At 46.6% G+C, this 24742-nt stretch overlaps 1 protein-coding gene across 2 annotated transcripts in view; it reads left to right on the plus strand.

Moving 5' to 3' along the window:
• The window catches only part of OSGIN2 (oxidative stress induced growth inhibitor family member 2), a 265522-nt gene that overhangs the window by 222491 nt on the left and 18289 nt on the right, over positions 1–24742 (plus strand). For both annotated transcript variants that reach the window (XM_069621321.1, XM_069621320.1), the window contains exon 5: positions 8478–8569. In XM_069621321.1, coding sequence (XP_069477422.1) covers positions 8478–8569 — 92 coding nt within the window. The remainder of the gene's footprint in view (positions 1–8477; positions 8570–24742) is intronic.

Here is a 24742-nt window from a genome sequence, read left to right on the forward strand (position 1 = left end):
AATGCTTCTGTTGTGCTGAGAGCAGTTATTACGAAATTAAACTGTGGGTTCATGGGTGCCAACTTTCGATTTCCACTAGAGGGGCAGAAGTACTTCCACCTCCGCCCTGAATATGAGCACGCGACCAGCAGCCCAACCCAAACACATTTTTATAAATATAGCACTTGTTTTTTATAAGGAATTGCAGAAGGTCATACAATTAACAACTCGTTTTTAATAAATAATGCCTCAACAACACTCTGCACAGCAAGGAAATGCAGGCTAATAAGGTGGGTCCCGTGTTACTGTTTTTTTGACTTTGTATTCAGCCGGGAAATGCTGTCAACTTGACAGAGTTTTCCAGCTGAATACAAACTCAAAACGAACAATAGAACATGTTTTTGGTGCCAATAACGAGGCAAGGCCTGTGTTCCGCACTAAAATATTTCCAATATTTTAGTGCGGAAGACATGCCTACGTTATTGGTTCCAAATGGGAAGATTATGGCTATGCCTGCCTCTGCAGAGCAATGAGGCAGGCTGAAGGTGACAGTCCCGTCTCACCTGAAATAGGAATATAGTCGGGAGAGAGGGGCTGTTCACCAGGTACAGTGGACTTCACTGACATTGTTCAATGAAGTCCACTGAACCGTCCCTCTCTCCCGACCCAGTAGTACACTGGCCTCTGCCTCCTCCCCCATTCCCTACCAGCAATGCAACTCCGACCTCGACTGTCGGGGCTCAGCTGGCGGCTCCGCGGCTGCATCAAGTGAGGTATTGCCAGCAACAGTGTTTAGGCTTGACCGCTGCCTTGGCCCACGCTTGCGCATAGTGTGGGCATGTGAGGAAATTACACAATGTCACTGCTCAATGCGCAGGCGTGGGCCAAGGCTATGCAAGTGTGATCCAGTCTGCTGCAGCCTGTATCTCTCAGTCAGAGAGTGCAGTGCTGCTGATTGACTTCTCGTCCTAAAACCCTATACTTTTATTTTAAAAATAACCGCACCGGAGCGGTTTCTTTTTAAAATAAAAATATAGGAATGGTAACAGTGGGAAAAAAAAGGTAGAGGAGCACCGTTAACACCCGCTCTCCCTCACTTTGATCACTGGTATACAGAGGGGCACAGAGGAGGGGCACAGCTGTACCAGGTGGCAGGCAGGAGACAGGCGGCCACCGTCTAGCTAGTCAGGTGGCGCGATGGGAGAAGGGATGGCCGAAGTGTTAGCCATTTCTTCTACCCATTGCTGCAAATTTGTATACCCAGAATGTTAGTGACTAGGCATTATTTACTGGAGAATTAGTCAAGTGCAGTTGGACAAATAAAATGCAAAATAATCGAACCTAAACTCTGTGGAATGTTTAGCCAGTTTAAAATGCTAAATAACTGCAACCAACATTGAAACTAGTTTGACATTATTTTACCAACATATAAATGCAGTAAAAATGTGTCACTATGTTGCTGGATTGGTTTTATTGAGAAACAAGTCGGAAAAAATCCAAAAGAAATCCTCCACTTAAGACCAAACAATCCTTGCTTGTCAAAAAATCCAAAATAAATCCTGTAAAAATGCGTGCCTGCCAATTAGTGTTAGTGGATTGTTTTTACTGAGAAACAAGTCAGTAAAAATCCAAAATAAATCCTGTAAAAATGCGTGCCTGCCAATTAGTGTTAGTGGATTGTTTTCACTGAGAAACAAGTCAGTAAAAATCCAAAATTAATCCTGTAAAAATGCATGCCTGCCAATTAGTGTCAGTGGATTGTTTTTACTGAAAAACAAGTCAGTAAAAATCCAAAATAAATCCTCTAACCCAAGTCAAATAAATCCTTGCTTGGAAAAATCCCCAAACAATCCAAAATAAATGCAAAAAAAATCCTCAGCTTGAAAACAAGCCAGAAGCAATCCCCAAACAATCCAAAAAGTGGATTTCTTTTTTACTAGGGTACACAAACATGACCTAAAAAGTATTAGGTTTTATGTATTAATGATGGACCGGAGTAAACAATGCGTGCTGCTGAAGCGTGCCTAATAGTCGAAAGAATGTTCCCACATAATCAGGGAGGGCACCCAAGAAATGCCGTTTTCTTGAAGTGTCCTCAAATGATGGCATTCATTACACCCATCAGTCTGCGGGGACCCGGGTGCTATGTGTCAGCCATTCTCTCATTAGCTCCCTTAAATCTTCTCAGAAACAAGCACATAATAGAGACGAACTGACGTACGAATCTTGTGGCAGCTGATAGTGTGTGAGGACATTGGATCATGCGATCCAATAAAAACAGTATTTGGAGCAATAAATCAGTCATTGTTTGAATATCAACGAGTTTGTGTTTTTCCAATTTTGCCGGATTGTTCATTGCTGAAAAAAAAGTGGTGGTGGAATCAATTTGGCGCGAAAACATGTCCGAATTTCAACATGTCGTGCCCTATTGAACGCGGTCAATAAGATGGTCAGTTTAAAATATAAAGGCCAGTATTGACGCTATGGAACTGAAGTGCAGCTGGTCCTGGCTCCGGTGCCACCCAGATGCATTTAAAGGCATTCTTCTCAGCAGTAGAAACACCAATCCGTAAAGCAAAATGTATGAAAAATGTGTGTATTAGCCTAGTGGTGACAGAGAGAGACAGAAAGAAAGATGTATAGATTTCCGTAGATCGCATATTTGGATTGCTTTGCCTTATTTGTAATTGCATACCGATGTAACATGCTCCACTCCTATTCAACTGTTCACACTCAAACATGTCTGCAGGTCATTCTTCTGCAGGGTGCCGCTAAACAGCTTATCCCAGAGGAAACTCCGAATTTTTAGAAGTCTCAAATTAAAACACAATTAGATTTGATTAGACATTTCCCTCGAGTTTTGCTTCTAAATGCGGTGCATGTACACATTTCAAACCCTGCTCTGCTAGCTTTTTGCTGGAACTGTCCTCCGAGAGATCCAGTTGACCTAATAAACTATTATAGTCCACACTTTAAGAGGGCATGTTGGCAGCAGGACTAGATTGATTGATATTTTATTTCTATCGCGCTCGTACACAAGTGTTTCAGAGCGCGACAAGGCAAGGGAGGGGAACAGGGGAGAACAAAACAGCGATCTTACTAGGCCCAGTGACATTGAGAACGCGCAAGTGCATGGGAGAGGTGGAGGGGAAAAGTGCATGGAAGTGGGGAGAGGTGGAAAGTGCGAAGCAGAGGAGAAACAGATAAATAAATAAATAATAAAGGCAACAAACTGTGGTAATTCAGCCAGCAATTTGCAAGTGCTAGGTTTAAGGCAGCAGACAGGGTAGGTCTGATAAGTGCAGGAAGAAAAAGGGGGGGCTGTATGGGTACAGATACAGACCCCAGTGCAAGGGGTGGCCCGGAGGCAGTGCGGGAGGGTGACAGGATGAGCAGGTACCTGGGCCCAAAAGACAGAGGGTGGCCAGGTGCACGGTGCCAAGAGAGAACAGATCAGCAGGGGAGAGGGGGAGGGAAGGCAGAAGAAAACAGGAAGTTCTTGAGGTGCTTCCGGAGATGGTTCTCCTCAAGTTTTAGAGTGGCAGGGAGGCTGTTCCAGAGGGAGGCCCCAGCCGAAGACAGAGATATACCTGAACGGAATTACAGAAGGGTACACTCTCACCATATGCCTCACCTTGTTTATGGCATTGCTGCCCAGCCCTCCCACTGCATTGTCCTTAAGGGACCAGGAAAATCGGAATTAGCTCATTACCTTCTGAACACGTTGTGTTTTGGTAAGGGATAGTTAAGTAACAACAAAGCCGATTTGTCCAGTAGCCTCGATTTCTGCCTGGACGTATCACAGCATATGATGTAACTGGCTACCATTTATTGCATGCTCCAAATGCACCCGCATGATCTATTATTGAAGGCGGTGCTCAGGCTCTCGTCGCCCACCCCACCCACACACGCAAAATATTACTGTTAAGCATTTTCTGTTACTATGCAGATCCTTGCTGACAGCTTGACACAGCGCTGTTTGCGCATACGTTTATACTGGCGGGGCCAAACCTGTAGCGCCCTGCCAGCCTCCTAATGTAATAGATTATGCTAACTGCACGGTGCCTACGAGCTCCGTGCAGTATAGTAAGGGAAAACGGCATGAAATAGGACGCGCCCCTCTGCCTCTGTGGCAATGTATGCCAGCCCCATCAGGCCTGTTCCACAAGTGCTGCTATATTATTTATTTAATTTCAGAAACACCAGCGCCGCACGTACTGTGTGCACTGTACTAGTGACTGACACTTCACATTTATGCACACTGTTTCTCTGTAGTATGGGGGACCCCTGCCCTAAATAAGCAGCTGCCACTGGTGAGGGGCCACATCCTCCTCCCACCCTAAATAAGCAGCCGCCACTGGACGGGACGAATCCAGAGGTGACCTCACAAAAAAAACTGGGAAATATTAAAGAAATGTACAGAAACATATAGAGGGGGCTGTGTTGAATGAGGGGTTTGAAATTGCGGGAGAACCGAGAGGGTGCTGGCTTTTTCGCATGGCTGGAGCTTTGCCGAGGATCATGTGCTGGGCTGCTGATCGGTGTAGCTTGGAGTGAGGGCTGCAGGGTGTTCGTTGAGTGCCGTGATTCGACTCTGGGGCAGTGTCCTGGCAAAGACAGGCTGAGGCCATACCCCCCTGCAGGAAGGAAGATCACAAGCCAAGTGTGAGACTGTGTTAAGGACAGTTTAAGATGAGACTCATTTGCATGGTAAGTATAAATAGGCAGATAAATAAGCAGGACTCGCCTGCAGGGCTATTGGCAGGGTGTCAGAGTGGACAAAAGATGAATGGATTCGCCTGGGTTCAAACTCTTGCGTGGGGGGTTGTCCTGTCATGCAGAGGAGGCCATAATTAGATGGACCATCCAATGATAAGTGAGAGGGGGAGAATATCAGTGCACTGGAAACTTAATGCTTTCATTGTTTTGGTAACCCTGAGGTTAAAAAGAAAAATGCATACATTTGAAATGTCATATGTACATCTACCTTATTGTGGATGCTTCACTGTGTTTTTGTACTCATGCTCAATAAGTGAAATAAATAGCTTTGGCCGTCTCTTGCTGATGAGATTGAAAAATATAACTTATCTAACTATGGAAGGGTGTGGTTATCTTTATTGCACCCAGTAAGTAAATGAGTGATTAGCAAAAGGGTACAGTGTGAATCCTGATGATGCATAACTAAGGTCACAAGGTATAATCAGAGTGGCAGAAAGGAAGAATCAAGCTATTTCTTCCTACATACAGGAGGCAGTAGGATAGCCTGCAGTCCCGTGGGAAGCCTCGGCAGAATTTACTTTTCTGCCTGTGTATTCTGGGCCCAGAGGTACAGACACTAAAGTGTTAATGCAAAGCACTGAATTCGCTATCAGATCCATGTAGCAACAGAAGTTACTTACCTGTGACCCTAATTTTGCCTTTTACTCCCATCCAGCAACGTGACTACAAACAAATTATTTTAACTTAATCAAATGGCTCCGCAAAATAATTTTAAGATGAAGTTGAATCCAAGAGCTGTGGTTCCTTTCCATGTCTTTATCCTCTTGATAACATCACTTTCTCTATTCCAGAATAAACTGCGATTACCTGTGGTTTGGGTTCCAACAAAACTGGCCAGATGCTTGGTTTCTGGCATCCTTCGCTTTAGAGTTAGTCGAGGCTTAGCTTAGACACAGCTATGCATGTTAGGATACCTTGTGACAAGCAGGAGTATTGTTAAAGAGAAGATACCCAGCTATGTCATGTTCTTGGTGCGTTGTCTTCTGAATTCTGCTAGGGCGCGTGTTTGGGTCAATAGTGAAATGTCTGAAGCTTTTAGTCTTACCAGAGGTACGAGACAGGGATGTCCTTTATCACCTTTTCTATTTAATATTGCTCTGGAGGCCTTGGTAGCATTGATATGAAATGAACAGAGGCTGCGTGGCCTGAACTTTGGGACAAAGGAAGTTAAGGTACTCTCTTATGCAGATGATAATGGTGGTGGTGCTCTCAGACCCTGAGAGCGGTAGGATGGTTCTTAAGGAGGTACTTGAAAAAGAAAGCAAATGTTCAGTTTATAAAATCAATTGGGATAAAACAGAGGTGTTCCCGCTCTCGATGGCAGTTCGAAGAGGGGATTTTGCAGGGTGGAATTGTAAGTGGTCTGAGATGTATGTGAAATATTTGGGTATTTTTCTGATCAAAGATGTACGAAAAATGATTCAGTTTAATGTAACTAAGTTATTAGATACCCTTAGGAGAGATATTAGAAAATGGTCCAGACTGGATGTTGGGATTTGGGCAAAGATCAACACGATTAAAATGTCACTTCTACCTAAGATCTTATATGTTATGCAATCTATTCCCCTTAGTTTGTCTAAAAAAATTGCTTAAAGAAATTGATAGGGTCTTACAAGATTTTCTTTGGGGCGAGAAGAAGGCTCCTAAGATTCCGAAATGTATTTTGCAGCGGGACACTAAGGAAGAGGGGGGTTTGGATATCCAAATTTGGAAAAGTATCATAGAGGTTTTATTTTGAAAAAATCAGCCCTATATGCAAAGGTAGAGATAGAAGAAGAACCAATCTGGTTGTCTATATCAAGGGATACCTTGTTGCCATTTCAATTGGAAAATATCTTTTCAATGGGGAAATTCCCTAATGGACCTACTAAATTACCAACTGTTAAGGTGGCTAAAGACTCAATGTCATGGTGGATACTTAATTTTAATGGGAATGTGTTCTTGAGCCATAAATCGTGAATTTGGTATAACCCTGCATTACATCTAGGAAATAGGGTTTTGTACTGGCAAAGCTGGATTTCGAATGGGATATTGTCACTGAGAGATTTACTGCGGGATGGGCACTTATTGTCCTTTGAGGAACTTCAAAGAGTGTTTCATTTAAGTGGGAGAGAAAGAAATAGGTATAGGGAATTAGAAAGTCTTTTGACCCGAGTTTTCAACATGTTGTCTATGCCGCTAGAGAAGGAGCCGACGGGTTGGACCATGTTTTGTTTGTTAAGAATTAGTGAACGCACTCTGTTGCCAGTCAAGTTTTCCTGCATTGACTTCTCCTCCAAACGAACATTTTCATGATTCCATCAATCTTCAGGGAGGCTATATTTCTTTACCTTTTCAGGCGTATCTTCATTTCCTTTTCAGGAGTTGGAGGTTAATTGACAAAAATGTCTCTAAGGATTCTGGTACTTGTATTTTTCGCACTTTGTTTCTCTTGCAGGTGACTGGAAACAACTCATGTTTTGTTTGTTGCCATGTAATGTATCTATGTATCTGAAACTTCTGCATGAGAGTGATTCCGTGTTAGAGTCATGGAATAACTTGAAACAGAAATGGGAGATAGATTTAGGTTGTGCAATCAGTGATGAAGCCTGGAAACATGTTTGGCGGGTTGGGTACAATAGTAAGATGGATCTTAAGTTACGACTTATCCATCAGAAGGTTCTGGGGCGATTATACTGGATGCCAGTACGAATGTGTGCTTTGGGGTTAATTACTGAAGATTTTTGTTGGGGATGTGGGAAAGAGAAAGGGACATTGATCCATATGTTGTGGCATTGCCCAAGAGTACTGGATTCTTGGCGTGAGGTGCTAGATAGGTTGGTTATCACTTTATCAATTTCATTTCCAAGGGAACCGTTTCAGGTTTTGTTACTAGCGAAAAGTGGACGCTGTTTGATGGCTCGTTGTATGGAGCTTGGATAGATCAAATCTTAGTGATCGCAGTTAAACAGATCTTGAAGGTGTGGAAGTCCAGAAAGAAACCGACAGTGGAAGATTGGATTAATGATATTATTATATTGTCTGATTTTGAGTTAGTTATGTTTAGGAAGTGGGGTACGGCGGAAACCTATTGGACCTTATGGAAATCTTTCATTGATTTGTATGGTAGTGGTGCATCAACTGAATGATATGATGAATAAGGTGTCTTAATATGGTCAATAGTAGTATTCGTGGTCTTTAATTTACGTGTTTGTTTTGTTGTGTTTTTTGTTTTGTCCTCGTGTCTGTATGTTGGGGAAAGTGGATTAATTTTGAAGAGAATATGTTGTTTTTGCAATTAGTTTTATTTTCCCAATGAGTATTTTATTTATTTTTGGGGGATATTTTTGATGTATAATATTTTATTTACATTATAATATTTGTAGGTATTGATGTATATATTTTTCTTGTATTATTATAGCAGTTTGAAACCAATAAATTAAGAGGATAACAAAAATTATAAATGTACCATGCCCTACTGTGAGACTGTTATACATCCAAATATTCACTTGCAATGGTGAGCTGATGCATCTTTTTGGACTTTATTGGAATATGAGCGCCCCTAGCTCTTTGCGTGGTGCTCTTAAATGACATTTTATTTGCACGTAAAAATAAAGGGAATCTGTTATGTTCAAACCACAGTTGTTGCCCAGTGATCACATTTCTTGAACTTCCCTAAAATATCATTGCTTCATGAGTAGACATTGTTATCCCACTAATACACTTTAAAATCTACACAGGCCATGGAAGGTTCAATGTTGACGCTGAGTTTGGGAGACTGGATGGAGCTTCCGGGGCTTACATTCAAGGAGTGGATTGCTGGCAAGCGAAGGTAAGATATTTAAAGTTATCTGTATCTTGCCAGAGCTGCATTCTCTGAAACTGCTTTCTCATTCCACCTGCGATCAAGAAACATTACAAGTGTAGCATCGTACTCCTGATAAAAACAGCATTGTGAAATTGAAACATATCTAAAATTCCTACAAGCATACAACAATGTCAATTATGCTAAAAAGAAAATGAACAGCTCATGTAAATTGTCTTCCCAGCCTGATGGGAGGTGCTGTTATGGCCTTTTCATGGATTTGTTTTCTGCAAAACAAATGTATTAAGTGAAAACATTGGCTCTTTATTGCAGGGCGGAAGAATTATTCAAGGGCGAAGTAAAGGTTGGGCCCATTCAGTGTATATAGAACCAGTATACAGTCCTTTTAATTACAGGCCTATTTAGCGAATTTACAGTGCTAGAAAATCCAACATAGTATGTCTAAAAAAAGATACCAACTTGATATGTCCTCCCATATATCTTATGTAAATGTTTGAACACCAGTAGCTGAATACTTCTTTTCCTGCTCGCCCTTAAAAAGCCTAGCCCACAGGTGCAATGGTTAATTTCAGATGCATACATGCCCATGGACCAACTACATCTTTACATTTTTACGCAGCAATGGTGGTGCCTAATGTTCACAGTTTTAGCATCCTGTGGATGCGGAAATCCTCCTTTCCATGTGATTCAATGGTAGAAATCACCCCTACCATTGAATGCTGTTTGCAGAGTGATTCCGTGGCTTGCCAGAGGCAGGACTCTGGGAATAGCAATCGACGTTCCTCTCTGCTGCTATCAGGGGTGAATAGAAGTGTTGACTCAAAGCTGAGGGGACCAAGCTTCACAATCCATAGGTAAGCTTAAACAAATGTGTGCATGCGGGTAGACTGAATGGGAGTTCACACATTGTATGTGTGTGTACATGGTGTGTGCTGAGGGGAGGTGGGAGCTAAGGATGGGCTGTAATTTCCCATAATGTAAACACTGCCGTATTGGGCGCTGCAATTACGGATGTTCTCACATGGGTAAATATTGGCATTTTGGTGGAAAGCCATCAGAGCTGTGCATACATGCCAACATTACCCATTCCAGTCTAGAGACACTAGCCCAGTCCTGGTTTTAACTTTGTATTCCGGGGCTTGAAGTCCTGGATTTGTAATGGACTCCAGGACTACAAGTCTCAGAATGCAAAGTTAAAACAAGGACTGGGTTAGAATCCCCAGAATGGAATGGATAATGCTTGTATGCATGGCTGTGGTCTCACATGAGCAAATACAGGCATTCTGGGGAAAAGGCATCACAGGTGTGTTTTTACAGGGGCAAATGCTAACCTATTTGGGCAAAGCCGTTAATGGTGTGTTCTTACAAGGTCATTACTGGCATTTATTTATTTTGCAGTCTTGTATGGCTACAAAACTTTCCAATTAACATCCGGGCATCTGTTTTCTTTTCTGCATGTATGCTACATTTGTATTCCTACTCTTTACTTGGTTATAAAAAGATGACTGAATGAGGAGTTTATGTTACTATCAATAGGGGGCGCTGTTCAGCAGCCAAGCCTATATGGTGGATTGCACATGAGCTCTGTGCAGTGCGTGAGCTCTCAATTGCAGATCCCCAGCCCGACATTCCAAACAAGTCCTGTTGGCACCCGGCCTGAAAGTAGCTAGAGTGCAGGGATCTGCTTCTGAGCGAGATCCGAGTCAGCATTCCTGCTGGGCAATGAAGCTGCATGTGGCTGGGCACTGGTGCTGCCTGATCGGGGAGCTGAGACAGAGCGGAGCAGGCGGGGTGCTGCCTTGGGTCCATGCTTGGCTGTGGGCTGCGGTGCGAGGTGTCACTCCCCCTTTACCTCAAGCATGTTTCTTAACAGCAGGCACCAGCTGAGCTCCGGTGGGGGGGTGGTGGGGTTGTACTTTTCCAGCTTGACCACTGCACTATGGTAAAGCTGCCGGTCCCAGCTGCATAATTAACAGCAAGCTGGCTCGGATAACTCTGTGGGGCGGTGGCTCGCTCCAGGGCAGTGGTATGTTGCTCACTGTAGCCCACTTCAGCCCCTTGGCCTGAGCGGTCAACGCCTGAGAGAGTGGGGCCCAGTGGGAGATCTGGCAACCCTGTTCTTTTTAATCTACCGGCTTTCCTACATGCTTTGTGATGGGATCACAACTGTCCTGATTGAGCTGCTACTGGCGACCATATGGCTATTTTCCCCTTGCCTGCTGCAATGCCTTTTTACTTTTGATAAACTGGGACCTCCATTTGTGTACTACATTTGGGAGCCTGGCTTGGGAGACACCATCTGCACGCTTTGGCCATGGTGTGACACTTCCTTCATCGGCAATCTGGGTGCGGGACACACATTGTCAGTGTGTGTGGCTCCCTGGTGTGGGCGCTCTTTAATACAACTTGAGACTGGCACTGGGACGTCCTCTCTGGTGTGGAGGTGGTGTTACATTTCTGTGGCATACCGGCTTGTCCTGGAGCCGACATCTCTGCATCCTTGGGGAGCTGCCCCATTGTTGGGCACGCTGCGGGATGACGAAAGTAGCCGGCAGTAAGAAGTGTGGGAGCATGGACCGGTTAGCAAAATCCACCCAAAGGCCATCTGGCAACACCACTGCCTTGGTGCATATAGCGGATACCTCCCAGGGCACTGCATCCTCTGCCCCACTGGATATGCATCAAATCCTGGAGACGATGCAACAGGGCTTTGCATTAGTGAATGAAAAGTTGGACGATATTAATACCAATGTTGCTACCCTTCGCACCCAACTGGAGAGGGAGACAGACAATGCGGATTACAACAGTGGAGGGTGGGTTAGCACAACTGAAGATAACTTCTCAGCATTAAAATCCACTGTTACGTTATCGAAAGACATGAAGCTGATAAAAGCGAAGTGTGATGACCTAGAGTCTCGGTCACGCAGGAATAATATCGTATAATAGGGGTTCCGGGGGAAGCATTGTGCAGGAACATGGACTTGGTGGTCGAGGAGTTCGAAACCTGCTGGATAATCTGTCACAATCGCTACACTCCATGGTTGACCGTGCCCACAGAGCTCTCATGGCGAAGCTCAAGCCTGGTGACTATCCTCGGCCTATCATTGCATGTATCATGAGCTATCATGACCAAGATCTGATACTTTGCTGGGCCAGAGAAAAGAAGGAGCTACGTTTGGACTCCCAGTCGATTCATATCTATCCGGATTTCCCGGTGGCTGTCCAACAGGAGTGATGCACGTTCCTATGGGTTAAGAAAATGCTGGGTTAAGAAAATGCTCTGTTGACGAAATATCCCATATGCAATGTTTTACCAGCTAGACAAAAAATTCAGTTAAATAATAAGTCATATTTTTTCACACTCCCGGATAAAGCAGTATCCTTTGAATCGATGATCCCTTTTGAGGGCTCTCGTGGTGGGGGCGCTTCTGGTCCGAATTGAGTTTTGGTCAAAGCTGTGTGATGCATACTATCGTCCATTGTAATATGCCGAAAGTTGGGCCTGGGTTTATATCCACATCCTTGAGCTAACTTCTCTGATGATGGAATTGGCTCCCACGCTCCAGCAGCTGTCCCCTTTGCAAGTGCAACTGGTTGTGTGTTGTGTTGAGATGGTGGCTGGGAACGTACTCTGCCAATGTTTGGTGTGGGTGGGTGGAGTCCGGGTGGGAGCTGGGGTTTTGGGGCAGTCAAACGCACTTGGTAAAAGTAGACGATGGATGGGTGTGAAGTGGTTGCTCTCGATTGTTGCTTTTGTTCCCCTTTGACTCTGTGGCAGTGCACCACGGGATGAAACAAACCATACGCCGTCTTAGTTGGAAAGTTTGCGGCTTCGGAAACCGGATTAAGGCTCATAAAATTGCATCCTATGTTAACCAAGTCTGCAACTGTTTCGTTTTTGCAAGAAGCACATACACTTGGGAGGCAGGCCATGTCCTTTGCACCAGACTGGGGTCCCTAAAGTTATATACGACCTACTCCTCACATGCCAGGGGTTAATAACTCTTATTTACTGATCCCTACAGTTTATTCATTTAGACACCAACGTTGATGAAGGGTGGGCAATACGTATAGGTGCATGGTATATTGCAGCGACAAGAAGTACTGCTGGTTAATATATATATGGCCCTAATGTAGACGACTCCCGATTTCTACAACAAGGTATTTCAATTCTGCGCTGCGTATCCCATGGGGGAAATACTTTGTGAGGGTGATTTCAACACAATACTAGACCCCACACTTGACTGCACAGGCACCATTGTGAGGGCACCCGCTAGAGCTGCACTGAGAATTTGTTCGCATATGACTACAATTAATAGATGTCTGGTGCACTGCATAGTACTGGTAGTACTGGTAGGGAGTATTCATTCTATTCGCCTGTGCATGATATGCACTCCCTTATAGATTATTGGCTAGTTTCTAGTTCTCTCCTGAATAGGGTGGAACACTGTGAAATTCGACCACACACTTTATTGGATCATACTCCCATACGGCTGTCGGTGGGGTTACTGTCGGGGGCAGACCCTGACCGCTGTGGCGGTTTAAATCGGCAGCGCTGCTGGACGCAGCTTTTTCACAGAACCTACGTGAGCAAGTCTCATCGTATTTTTATACTAATGTGGGGACAGTGGACTCGGTTGCAACTCTTTGGCAGGCATTCAAGGCATTCGTGGGATGGCCATCACAACTGAATTTGGGGTCCTCTGGAGCATAAGGGGTCAAATGGATTCCAGGGAGGCCAAACTTCTAGCATTACCGCAGCACCAAGTCTATCAATACCGTTTACTCCATCATACAAATTTGGATGTTGGATAATGGGCTAGTGCTTAGTGATGCTAAAATGGACTTGATGATTGTAGGCACGACTAAGAAACTCGGTCCGGATTAACGTGAGTTTCAGATAGCTGGCTGTAGTATTGCTACCCTCCCTAAAGTTTGATGCTGGGCGTAGTGATGGACCAGGAATTAAGTATGAAGGCCGATGTGAGCAGTCTGATCTGGCCCACATCCTACTATTTAAAATTGCTGGTGCCGCTAAGGCATCATGCACAAGTGCCTATATGGCACCAGCCCAGGATATCTTTCCAACCGTCTTGCATGGCTGCCATCATAGAAGATGCTGAGATCTGACAATGTGGGCCTCCTGCAAACCCCTAGAGCTAAGCTCGATGTGGTGGCACAGGGGTCTTTCAGATATGCGGCTCCACAAAGCTGGAATGCTCTCTTCCCTGTCTTGAGACTGTCAGTCCTTCCCTAAATTTAAACATGGCTTGAAAACAACTTTATTTTATTGACCCTTGACCTACCTCCACATTTGATACTGTGCCCCCGATTTCTGTTTTCTGATGGGTCTGTCATGTCTGTGCTATTGTGCCCACTGGCTCGTTCTCATGCGCAATACAAATAAATATAAATAAAATAAATAAATGTGCTTAACCCCTCACCTGAGTTGAGGTATGCGATTAAGACTGAATTGAACGCTTTTCTTGAGGCTGTACAAAGGAAAGTAAAATATTTTGACAGGCTCATGCTTGCCAGGAGATATGGCGAGGCTGACAGGCCTGGTCGGACTCTTACACACCTGGTGAGAGCTGCACATACCATTCATTAGACATCGAGCTGGTACGACGGCACACCCTGACAAGGAGATAAACAATGCTTGTTTTCAGTTTTAACCCACCCTATAGCAGCCCAAGGGGAGTGCCACCCCCCTTGAAACCGAACGATTTTTGCATGTTATACCGACTACTCTACCGTCTGGTGAGGCAAGGGAGGCACGGTAGAGGGAATCAAGTCAGCCATAAGGATTTGCCGAATGGTAAGGTGCCAGGATCCGATGGTTTCGGGCAGGATTCTATAAGGAATTCAAAGACACTCTTGCCCCTTATCTATAATAATTGTGGGAGGAAGCTTTGCTGCGTGGAGTATTGCCTGATACTGTCCACGAAGCAATCATAATTCTATTGCTTGAACCTGGCAACGTGGCTGAGGACTGTGGGTCGTATAGACCATTGTCCCTTATAAATACTGATGCTAAATTATATGTTCTGGTCATTGCGGCCAGGATTTCACCGTTCATGCCCTCTATGGTCCACCTGGAGAAATCAGGCTTCCTTCCTGGCCGCTCCACGGCATGGCATTTGAGGAGGATCTGACATGATGGTACTGATTCTGCCCAATGTGCGAGCAGTAGCTTGTGTCGTTGAACATGCAGAGAGCTTTCAACAGTGTCTTGGCTGTTTCTTCATCAGGTCTTATCCAACTACGTATTTGGGCCCCAGTTCATATCATAGGTCACACTTAGTTTAGTTTATTCATTTGTATTGCGCACCAGACCCGAGGGTATGAGGGCGCATGAGCAGCATGGTTATTCAAAGCTTGGTTACAGGTTGCTTATACATTGCATTACATAATTACAGTGTGACAATGAAGGACATGTGTACAGTTTGACAGGAAGGAGATAATGCAGTACATATATTTAAAGATTTACCTATATTTTATAAATTTACATATAAACATACATTGCAGAAAGCAGCAGTGTGGTGTTAGAAGTGTTAATGGTTCGTGTTCTTTATCCAATGGATGTAGTTGCGTCTAAAGTGTGAGTAAGATTGGGGTGTTCTGAGAGATGGTGGTAAGGGGTTCCAGTGTTGAGTTGCTTTCACCTGGAAGCTGTTGCCGCCCATTTTGGTGCGTTTAAACCTGGGGACAATGAGCAGGTTAGCGTTGGAGGTTCTGGTGGGTCTGTTGGGGGTGTGTTTGCATATTCTGTCTGCCAGGTAGCGTGGGGCAGCGTTGTTCAGGCATTTGTGGGTGAGCGATGCTACTTTAAGCAGGATTTTGTCTTCTTTTGACTTCTTTACACACAACCATATGCTCATGTGCCCACGAATGGGAGACTATCGCCAATAGTGACAATTGAAGGGGGCACCAGGCAGGGCAGTCACCTCTCACCTTTGCTTTTTGCCTAATTGTTGAACCCCTGACTGACAAGATAAGGGAGTAATCTCCTAAAGCGGGCATATGGCTGGGAGGGAGGCCAGAAGTTAATCACCTTATGCAGATGACATTCTTCTTCATATCCAAGACCAGAAACCAATTCGTCTAAATTGATTGAGGTAGTCTGGGACTTTGGTAGGTACTCTGAATTACACTTAAATGTTGATAATTCTGAAATATTCCCTTTCACTGACGACACGCTGGAAGCGAAGGACACCAGCAGTCTTAAATGGTCCAAATATAGTTTTCACTATCTAGGCATATTAATAGCCAGATCCACGAAGTTAACGATGGCCCTCAATTACACCCCATACTTAGCAACTGTGGCATCCAAATTTCAGAAATGGGGTCATATCCCATTGCAGTTAGCAGGGAAGCGGTCACTGATCAAAAGGATAATTGTACCTAAATTACTGTACTTGTTCCGGAATATACCGTTGTGGCCTGGATGTGTGTTGTTCTCTGACCTAACTGGGGCATGCGCCTCGTTCCTGTGGGCCAACAGTCAAGTTCCTATGAAGTGGGCATATCTTTCCAGACTACGTTGCTAGGGGGAGTTAGTGGCTCCTGACTGGGAGCTGTACTATTTGGTGGCACAATACATTTTGCAACCTTTTGGGTGGCCGATTTGTCAGACTCTCCACACATTCGATTGGAATAGCTATAGATGGGCTCCACCCCTTGTTGTCGCTGCTTGCTGGGGGTCTGTATCGGCTCTCCCATCCACTAGACCAGTGAGGGCCACAAGGGCAGCCTGGAGGAGGCTCAATGGCAGGCTGGGCAATTCTGCTCCTTAAGATGAGCATTTTCCACTATTGGGATTCGTCGGTAGTGTCACCCGTGACGGACAGAAACATTGAAAGAATTTGGTGTAGTGCTCAGTCTTACACTTGGCGATGTATATTTTGATGAAAGGTTTGCAGACAGGGATACTATTAAGACACGCATAGGAGATAATCCTCTACATTTATTGTACTAATTTCAATTGAGAGCTGCTTTCGTGGCACACTTACCGGTGTTCCCTGGCGGAACCCCCTCCTACTTGAAATACATACTGACAAACCAAGGTGCCAAGAAAAATGTGTCTACACTTTACGCACTAGTGCAGGCTATGGGTAGCACGTCAGGGCTGAAGACTAGGGAAAAGTGGAGTGCAGATATACAGGTAGACTTCAGTGACTCAGTGGCAGAATATATACAGCCCGACTAAATTCAAAATGCTGCCTAATTCATTTTCAGACACTTAACAGGCTTTATTACCCACCTTCTAGGATTAACAGATTTGGCTCACTAAGTGCTATTGACTTCCCCATGTGCCATGACTTGAATGCCACACTGTTGCATATGTTCTGGGGATGCCCTAAATTGAGTGGATACTGGACCTTGGTTTGCCAAACAGTTGAAGAAAAGATGCTCCACACTTGAGGAAATGCGCCACAACGTTTATTGTGGAAACTGAAATGTATTGATTATAATGCCCCTTTGGTTAACACGTGTTTCGACACACCAGTGTCCTTTCAAATCAGGTCTGGTGATAAAACTAGTAAGTGTGTAGCCGAATTCACAGTGAAAAACATGTATCAAAGATCATGATGAACAGTCAAACAAATATAGAATCAAACCATGAAAGCAAAAAATTAAATTAAATTAGAAGTAGTCACAGAGAAATGAGGGGTGAAGGGGAGGAGGTTCAAGTTAAGTAAAAAAGAAAGCACAAAGGTAAAAAACAATGCATTAGTACATACTCATACGCCAGTGCCTAGTATTATTTAGACAAAAAAGTCAATCTTACTTAAGTTAATTGATGTAGAAGTGTGCCCATGGAGGCCTTACCTATATTCCAAATCAAAAGTCTTCAATTCAGAGAACAGAAAGTCATGGGTTAAATCCCCCTATTGAGATTCATGCCAAAATATCACATTTTAGACAATAAATACGTGTGTCTCGTCATTTAAAAAGTCCAATATTATCAAAGTCTCCTACATTGCGTATTATTGAAACTATATGTCTAAAGTAGAGAAACCTACAATAGTGAATTACCCGAGATTAAAATGACCTCGATTATACAAGTTTAGCATGGTGGAATACTTAATACGCTGAACAGCGTTTGACTGGAACGCGGAAAAACAATTCAAATAATGTATTGGTAGACCAAATAATGTTACGTTCAAAAACGCCGTAGTTAACGTGTATAAAATATGCGCTTACTCTGATCCAAACACGGCCAGCACATTGCTCGAATTGCAGCCGTGCGACAGAATGATGAAACATCACAAAAAATTGCGCTAAAAGAATTGTGCTGCAGCTTACCTCCGGCTTGTACTCAATCTTTTTTTTTTTTTTTAACTTCTTTTTATTGGTTTTACAACATAAAAGGGATGGGAGAGAACAAACAAAAAACAGAAACGAAAGTCCCTCTCCCATTGTCTTTCCCCCCTCCCTCCCCCCTCCCTCTCCCTAAAGGCAGCCGCATTATGTTCTTGGTCCTTTGCCGCCTCGGGGCCGGCGCCGGTCGTTGTCAAGTTCGTGGCTGAGGGGCCAGTCTCCCAGTGGCCTTTCTCCTTTCCTCGGAAATTTCCCTTGGCCTTGTCTTTGCGTGTGTTTGCTGGTCTTTCCCAGTTGGAGTTGCACTGTTCAGAGTCCGCACAGGTCACAACCTCTTCTTTTCCTTCCCCTTAGTTCTCTCCATTGTGAGTCATGTAGTGCCTCCCGACGTGGGCGGTTCAATTTCGTCGTTTTCTGTGTCCCCTGGATCGCTACTGTCAGTCGTATCGTCATCGCCTCCACTGCCAAGCAGGTCTTGCACCAGGGAGTTCCATGCTTGTAATCTGGCTCCGCTGTTGCTCTCTCCCTTTTGTGTAGCTCTCGCCCAGACTGCCGTCTCCGCTATTGCCCATTTTTGTAGGTCGGCCCACCATCCTTCCTTCGAAGGGCCTTCTCTCTTGTTCCATGCCATCGCTATGCGGCGTTTCGCTAGTATCGTCATTAAATCTTTCATTTTTGCCACATGCGTCATCTGCCGGTGCCCTCTTGGGAACAGGCCCAATAGGTATGCTGCTGGCGTTCTTGCTGGCATCTGTATGTCTGCTGTCAACGCTTTTTCTCTCACCGTGTTCCAGAAGTCTGCTATTTGCGGGCACGACCAGAACATGTGCACCATGTCGGCCTGTTCGTCTCCGCACCGCGGACAGCTCCGGGATTGTCCTTCTCCTATCTTTGACATTCTCTTGGGGGTTAGATATGCTCTATGTACTATGTATATCTGCAGTTGTCTGAACCTGGCGTTTCTGGACACCTTTTTTGTGTACATGAGGACTTTGTTCCATTCCTCGTCTTCGAAGGGTTGTTGCAGTTCCTCTTCCCATCTCATCCGTGCTGTTAGTGTCTTTTTGTTGGTGTGTCCCAGTATTTGCTCGTAGAGTCTGGACACCGTGTGACCTCCTTCGGATATATCGTACCATGCCTCTAATTCTCCTTCGGTGTCCTCGGGTTCTGGCATAGCGCTCCACCTCTTTTTTATTGTCTGGACTAGGCTATTGTGTAGGATGAATTGGCCCCTGTGTACATCCTGTTCATCCATCAGGGTCTGGAAGTCCACCCACTGTCCGTCACGCCACAGGTCCCCAATTTGGGCCACGCCTTTGTCTTCCCATTGTGCCCTGTACGTGGTCAGGCTGGCCACTCGGGTGTCCACCAGCCCCGCCAGTGGGATGTGTCTTGAGCAGGGGTCTCGTATGCCCTGTGTCTTCCAGGCTCTTTTCCATAGTATTCGGCCTAGTTGGGCTATTTTGGGCAGTTCTTTGGCTTGGGCGGCGTTGACCCATAATAGCTCTCTCAGGTGATACTTCCGGAGTGCTGGCCCCATAATTATTGCGTCTATTGAGGTCTCTTCGCCCAGCCATCGCACCACAAATTGGAGTTGTGCTGCCAAATAGTAATACTCGAAATCTGGGAGTTTGATGCCCCCCCACTCATAGCTTCTTTGTAGTGTGCTTAGTGCTACCCTGTTCCGTCCCCCTCCCCATAGGAAGGTTCTCGCTATGGTGTGTAGGCGCTTGAAAAAGGGCTTTGGTATGTTGTATGGGATGTTCGTGAAGTAATATAGGAGTCGGGGTAGGACTGTCATTTTTAGTAGTGCCGCCCGGCCTATCATGCCTAACGGCAGCGTCTGCCAGAATTTCATAGCCTTTTCAATTTTGTCTAAAGCTTTTTGTGTGTTACCTGCGTGTGTTTCCATGGTGTCATGATAGATCTCCACTCCCAGGTATTTGAAGGTGTTCGGGGCCCACGTGATGCCCAGAGGTGGTAATTGATCTGTCGGCACTGCGCGTAGGTCTGCCAGGGGAAACAGCACTGATTTTTCCCTGTTGACCACTATTCCAGATAACCTCCCGAATGCGCGCAGCGCCTCCAGCAGGTCCTGCAGGTGGGTGCGTGGGTTCTGTATGTAAAGGAGTATGTCGTCTGCGTATATGGATATCTGGTGTGTTTCCCCGTCTATCTCTATGCCTGTGTCTTTATAATCCGTTCTTAGGAATACTGCGAATGGCTCCAGGGCTAGGATATATAACATTGGGGACAGGGGGCATCCCTGCTTTGTGCCTCGCTCTATGCTCCATTCTCTAGAGATTTGTCTACCCGTCTTGACTCTCGCTCTCGGGTCTCTGTAAAGTAGTTCTATCCATCTTGTGAACCCTTGGCCAATCCCATAGTGGGTGAGCGTCCCCAGGAGCCAGTCCCATCCCACCGAATCGAATGCTTTAATTGCATCCAGTGAAGCTACAGCACACTCCCCACCTTCTTGGTTTGTCTTTTCTATAACGTAATGGAGTCTACGCAGGTTCCAGGACGTGTTTCTTTCTGGCACGTACCCTGTCTGGTCCGTGTGGATCAGGGTGGGTAGCACTCTTTTCAGGCGGTTGGCTAGTGCCGCCGTCAGGATCTTGGAGTCCTGGTTTATTAGGGAAATCGGTCTGTAGGAACCGCATTCGAGGGGGGGCTTGCCCGGTTTAAGGATCGGGACTATTATGGATTCTGACATACTGCTCGGGAGTCTTCCCATCTCGTATGCTTCTTCTAATGTTTCTAGTAGTCTTGGGGCTATATCATTTTTGTATTGTTTGTAAAATTCCCCCGGGAGCCCATCTGGCCCCGGAGATTTCCCTGTCGGGAGCTGGGCGATAACCTCCGTTAGTTCCTCCACAGTGAGAGGGGCATCTAATGTTTGGGCCTGCTCCTCCGTCAATTGTGGGAGTTTGATTTCCGCGAGGGCTTCCCTCAGGTCCCCCTCCTCTGCCTCCTGGACCCTGGAGTATAAGTCCTCGTAGAACTGCGAGAACACCTCGTTTATTCCCTCTTGGGACCTTATCACCTCTCCTTCCCTGTTCTGAATTTCGTTAATTGGCTCCCGCTTAGTCTCCTGCTTAGTTAGCCAGGCTAGGAGTCTGCTAGGCTTATCCCCCTCAGCATGTAGTTTTTGTATATATTTCCCGTAGTCTAGGCGTCCCAATCTTTCCCAGGTCTCCACGCACTGTTGTCGCAGGGTGGTGAGGTTCTCTTGTTCCGCCCCCTTTTCCCCCGCTTGTCTCTCCGCTTTCTCAATTTTCCTTTCTATCTCATCTAGTTGTGCTAGGGTTTCTCGTCGGAGACCTCCCATTTTCCCCATCGCCTCTCCTCTGACTACCACTTTGAAGGCTTCCCATACCGTTCCTGTGCTCTCCACACTACCCTCATTATGTTCAAAATAGTCTTCTATCACGCTTTGGATGTGTTCCTGGAAGCCCGTGTCCAGTAAAGCCTCTGCCCTCAATCTCCATGTTGGTATTGGGGCTCTCCTGTGTGTGTGCGCCCATGTGATCGTCTGGGGGGCGTGGTCAGATAGGGTTCGCGCGTGTATGTATGCCTCAGTGAATTCTCCCAGTGTCTCCCTGCCCGTGAACAGGTAGTCAATCCGTGTGAATGTTCTATGTGGGGCACTGTAATGTGTGTATCCCCTCTCTTCCCCATGTACCTTCCTCCAGACGTCCTCGAGTCCGAGCTGGTCTAGTATCTGTTGTAGTGCTCTCGCTGGCGGTGCCGCTCTCTTGTACTTATCGTCCGACCTGTCCAGCCGGGGATCCAGTGTGCAATTATGGTCACCTGCCCAAATCATCGTTGCATTCCTGTACGGGGCCAGCCGGGGCGGGAGCGTTCTGAAGAAGGCTGTAGCGTCGTGATTAGGGGCATAGGTATTTACGAGGCATATCTCCCGGTTTTCTAGCATCCCATGGACTACCAGGATTCTCCCTTCTGTGTCTTTCTCTTGGTTGATGAGCTGGAATGGGACGCCCGGGGCGACCCAGGTTATGACTCCTCTGGCATAGTTGGAATACGTTGCACTATACATCTGGCCTCCCCATTTTTTCTTTATTTTGGCCTGTTTTTCCGCCGTCAGGTGCGTCTCCTGCAGCAGTGCAATGTGAGTCCTTGTTTTGTTTAGCCAGGTAAAGATCCTTAGCCTCTTGACGTATGCGTTCATCCCCCTGACATTCCACGTGACAATTCTTAAGGCATCCTGGTCTTTGTGGGGACTGGCGCCTGCGGCCTGCTCTTTCCCATGGGCTCGCTCGGTGTCTCATTCTCACGGTGCGTTCCTGCCGGGGATCTGTGTCCCTTCTTCTGGCAGTTGAGTTTTTTGTCTCGTGCCTCCCGCCATCTTTTTGTTTGCGGGTACTGTCCCCTGAATTTGTTTTCCTTGCTGATTCTTTGTGTGTGACAACTATTATTTCTTGTTCTGCTCTCCTCCTCTCTTTGTGGGCTTTGCCTTAACTTCCCAACTGTTATAACTGTTAACCTAAATAACGTCAACAAACGCCCAGCCTCCTCTCCTCTGCTCGGGCTCCGTCGCTTTCCAGGTGCCGTTTTCTCCTCCTCGGCCTTGCCTGTCGCGGCGTAGTGTCTTGAAACTGACACTATGAACATTGTTTCTGCTGGGGCCTCTCTGTGGGTCTTGGCGGTTCCCCTTCTCCAAGTCTCGTGCTCCCGTTGTGAGTCTCTTTGCTATGGGCTTTTCAACTTGGTGGCTGTCGGTTGCTTTTTTCATAACTTCCCGGTAGGGCATCTCTACCGTCTCGTTCTTGCTCCCGTAGCGTTAGGTATGTTTGTTGTGCTCGATTCTAATCTCTGTTTTGCTGGGGGTGGTTTCTGTTTCGCTCGTTCCTCTCTGCCGGCTGTGGAATCCCACACTGATCCATCCACTCCTGGGCATCGGTCGCTGTCTCGAAGATCTGTGTTTTCCCGTCATGCAGTATTTTTAGTTTGGCTGGATACAGCAGCATGAATTTCACCCCTGCCGCCCGGAGGCGCTCTTTAGTCTGCCAGAACTGGGCCCTCTGCTTTTGCACCAGTACCGTATAGTCTGGATATATTGTTATCCTGGCCCCGTTCCTTGTGATGTTCCCTCCTTCTCTCGAGAAAGTCAGGATTTTCTCCCTATCTTTAAAGTTCATAATTTTTGCTATCATTGGTCTTGGTGGTGCTCCTGGGCGCGGTCTTCTAGTCAGCGCTCGGTGTGCCCTTTCTACTACGAAGCCCTGGGACAGGGTCCCTGCCCCTACTTCTTGGATCAGGAGGTTCTCTATGTAGTCCGTGGGGTCCCTTCCTTCCTCTCCCTCCGGCAGCCCCACTATTCGTACGTTGTTGCGTCGGGCCCTGCCTTCTGCGTCTTCCACTCTGCGTTCTAGTATATTAATTCTTTCCAGTGCTTCCGACATTTGTGTTCGCGAGGCGGACACTTCCACTGAGTTACTCTGTGCTTGTTGTTCTACTGTTGTCATCCTTTCCGCCAGATTTCTCGTGTCTTGTCTAAGAAGTCCCACATCTACCATCACTGCATCTAGCTTTCCTTCTATCGACGTCTTTAACGCCCCTATGGCTTCCAGTATACTGCTTTCCACTTGCCTGATCTCTCCTTGCGTGGCATATGACTCCGGCATGTCTTTCTCCTCAGCCCCCGGCTGCTGGCCGTCGTTCTTCCGGGTGTATGTCTCCATGACTGTTTGTTTCCCTCTGCCGCTTTTAGGCTTGTCTGGCATGTTAATGCCCACTGCTCTTGGCCTGTAGTTGGGTCCTGTTCAGTTTGGCTCCGTTTGCGCTGCAGTGGGTCCCTTTTCAGTTCCCCCACTCGTTTCTGCTCTTCCTGTGTGTGTTACCTTGTTATTAAGCGATATCTCCCTGTGACTTTACCCCTTCTGTCCGTTTGCCGTGTCTCTTTCCGGTGTTCTCTTCCCCCTCTCTTTGGGTATTTAGAGTTGGGTCTCGGCTTCCCTGACCCGCTCTGCGGTATGTTTCTTGTTCCCTGGGCCTGGTTCCTGTGTCTCTTCGCTGCCTCTCCTCTCAGGATCAGCTAGTCACCTCTGCGACAGGGAAGGGCTCTTCTTCGGTCCGATCTGTGGGCTGCTTCCTGACCGTAGGTCTCGACGCCTTCCCCCTTCCTCGTTCGATGTCGCGCCGTTTCCGTGGTGCTGTCTCGGGCTTTCCCTCCCGTTGCTGCCGTCAGTGCCTCCTCTCGCTGTCGGTCGGGTGACGCCTCGATCCTGCTTATGCCGGGCGTTGATCTGCTGTCCCCCTCGGTTCCGCTCCGGACTGGCAGGTAAGGGCTCCTCTTCGGCACTCCAATCTGTCGTTGCTGCTCTCTTACGCGTCGGTCGGGGGAAGCTCTTCTATGGTCTGGCCGTTGTGGGTTCCCTCGTTGCTCCGCTGTCCCGCTGTCGCTGTCGCTCACCTCCGTTTCAACGCGAGGGAATCTGCCTCGGTTCGGTCTGTGGGCCGCTTTCCATCCGTTCTGCCTCGCTTTCCGATTCTCCGATTGTTCAGCTGGGCCTCCGCCGCTTCTGCATCAAGGGGGGGCTCTCTCGGTCCGGTCTTCGGGTCGATTCCCGGTCTTCACCACCTCGTCTCTCGGGGTCCCACGTCGCCCTGTTGACTCTCCGCCGTTATCTCTCACCTTCGCTCTTCTGGGGTTCGATCTGTGGGTCGCCCCTCGCCTCGCCTTCGCCTCTTCTCCGCTCAGGTTCTTCGTAGTACCGCCGGGATCCTGCTGCCGCTGCCGCTGCTGCTCGTCTCCGCTTCGGCTGGGAAAAGCTGTTCTCCAGCTCCGGTCCGCGGGCCTCTCCCCGTTCTCGAGCCGTGCCGTCTTCACCT

The sequence above is a fragment of the Ambystoma mexicanum genome, chromosome 5q, assembly GCF_040938575.1.
Source record: "Ambystoma mexicanum isolate Mex_15411 chromosome 5q, UKY_AmexF1_1, whole genome shotgun sequence".
NCBI lineage: Eukaryota > Metazoa > Chordata > Amphibia > Caudata > Ambystomatidae > Ambystoma > Ambystoma mexicanum.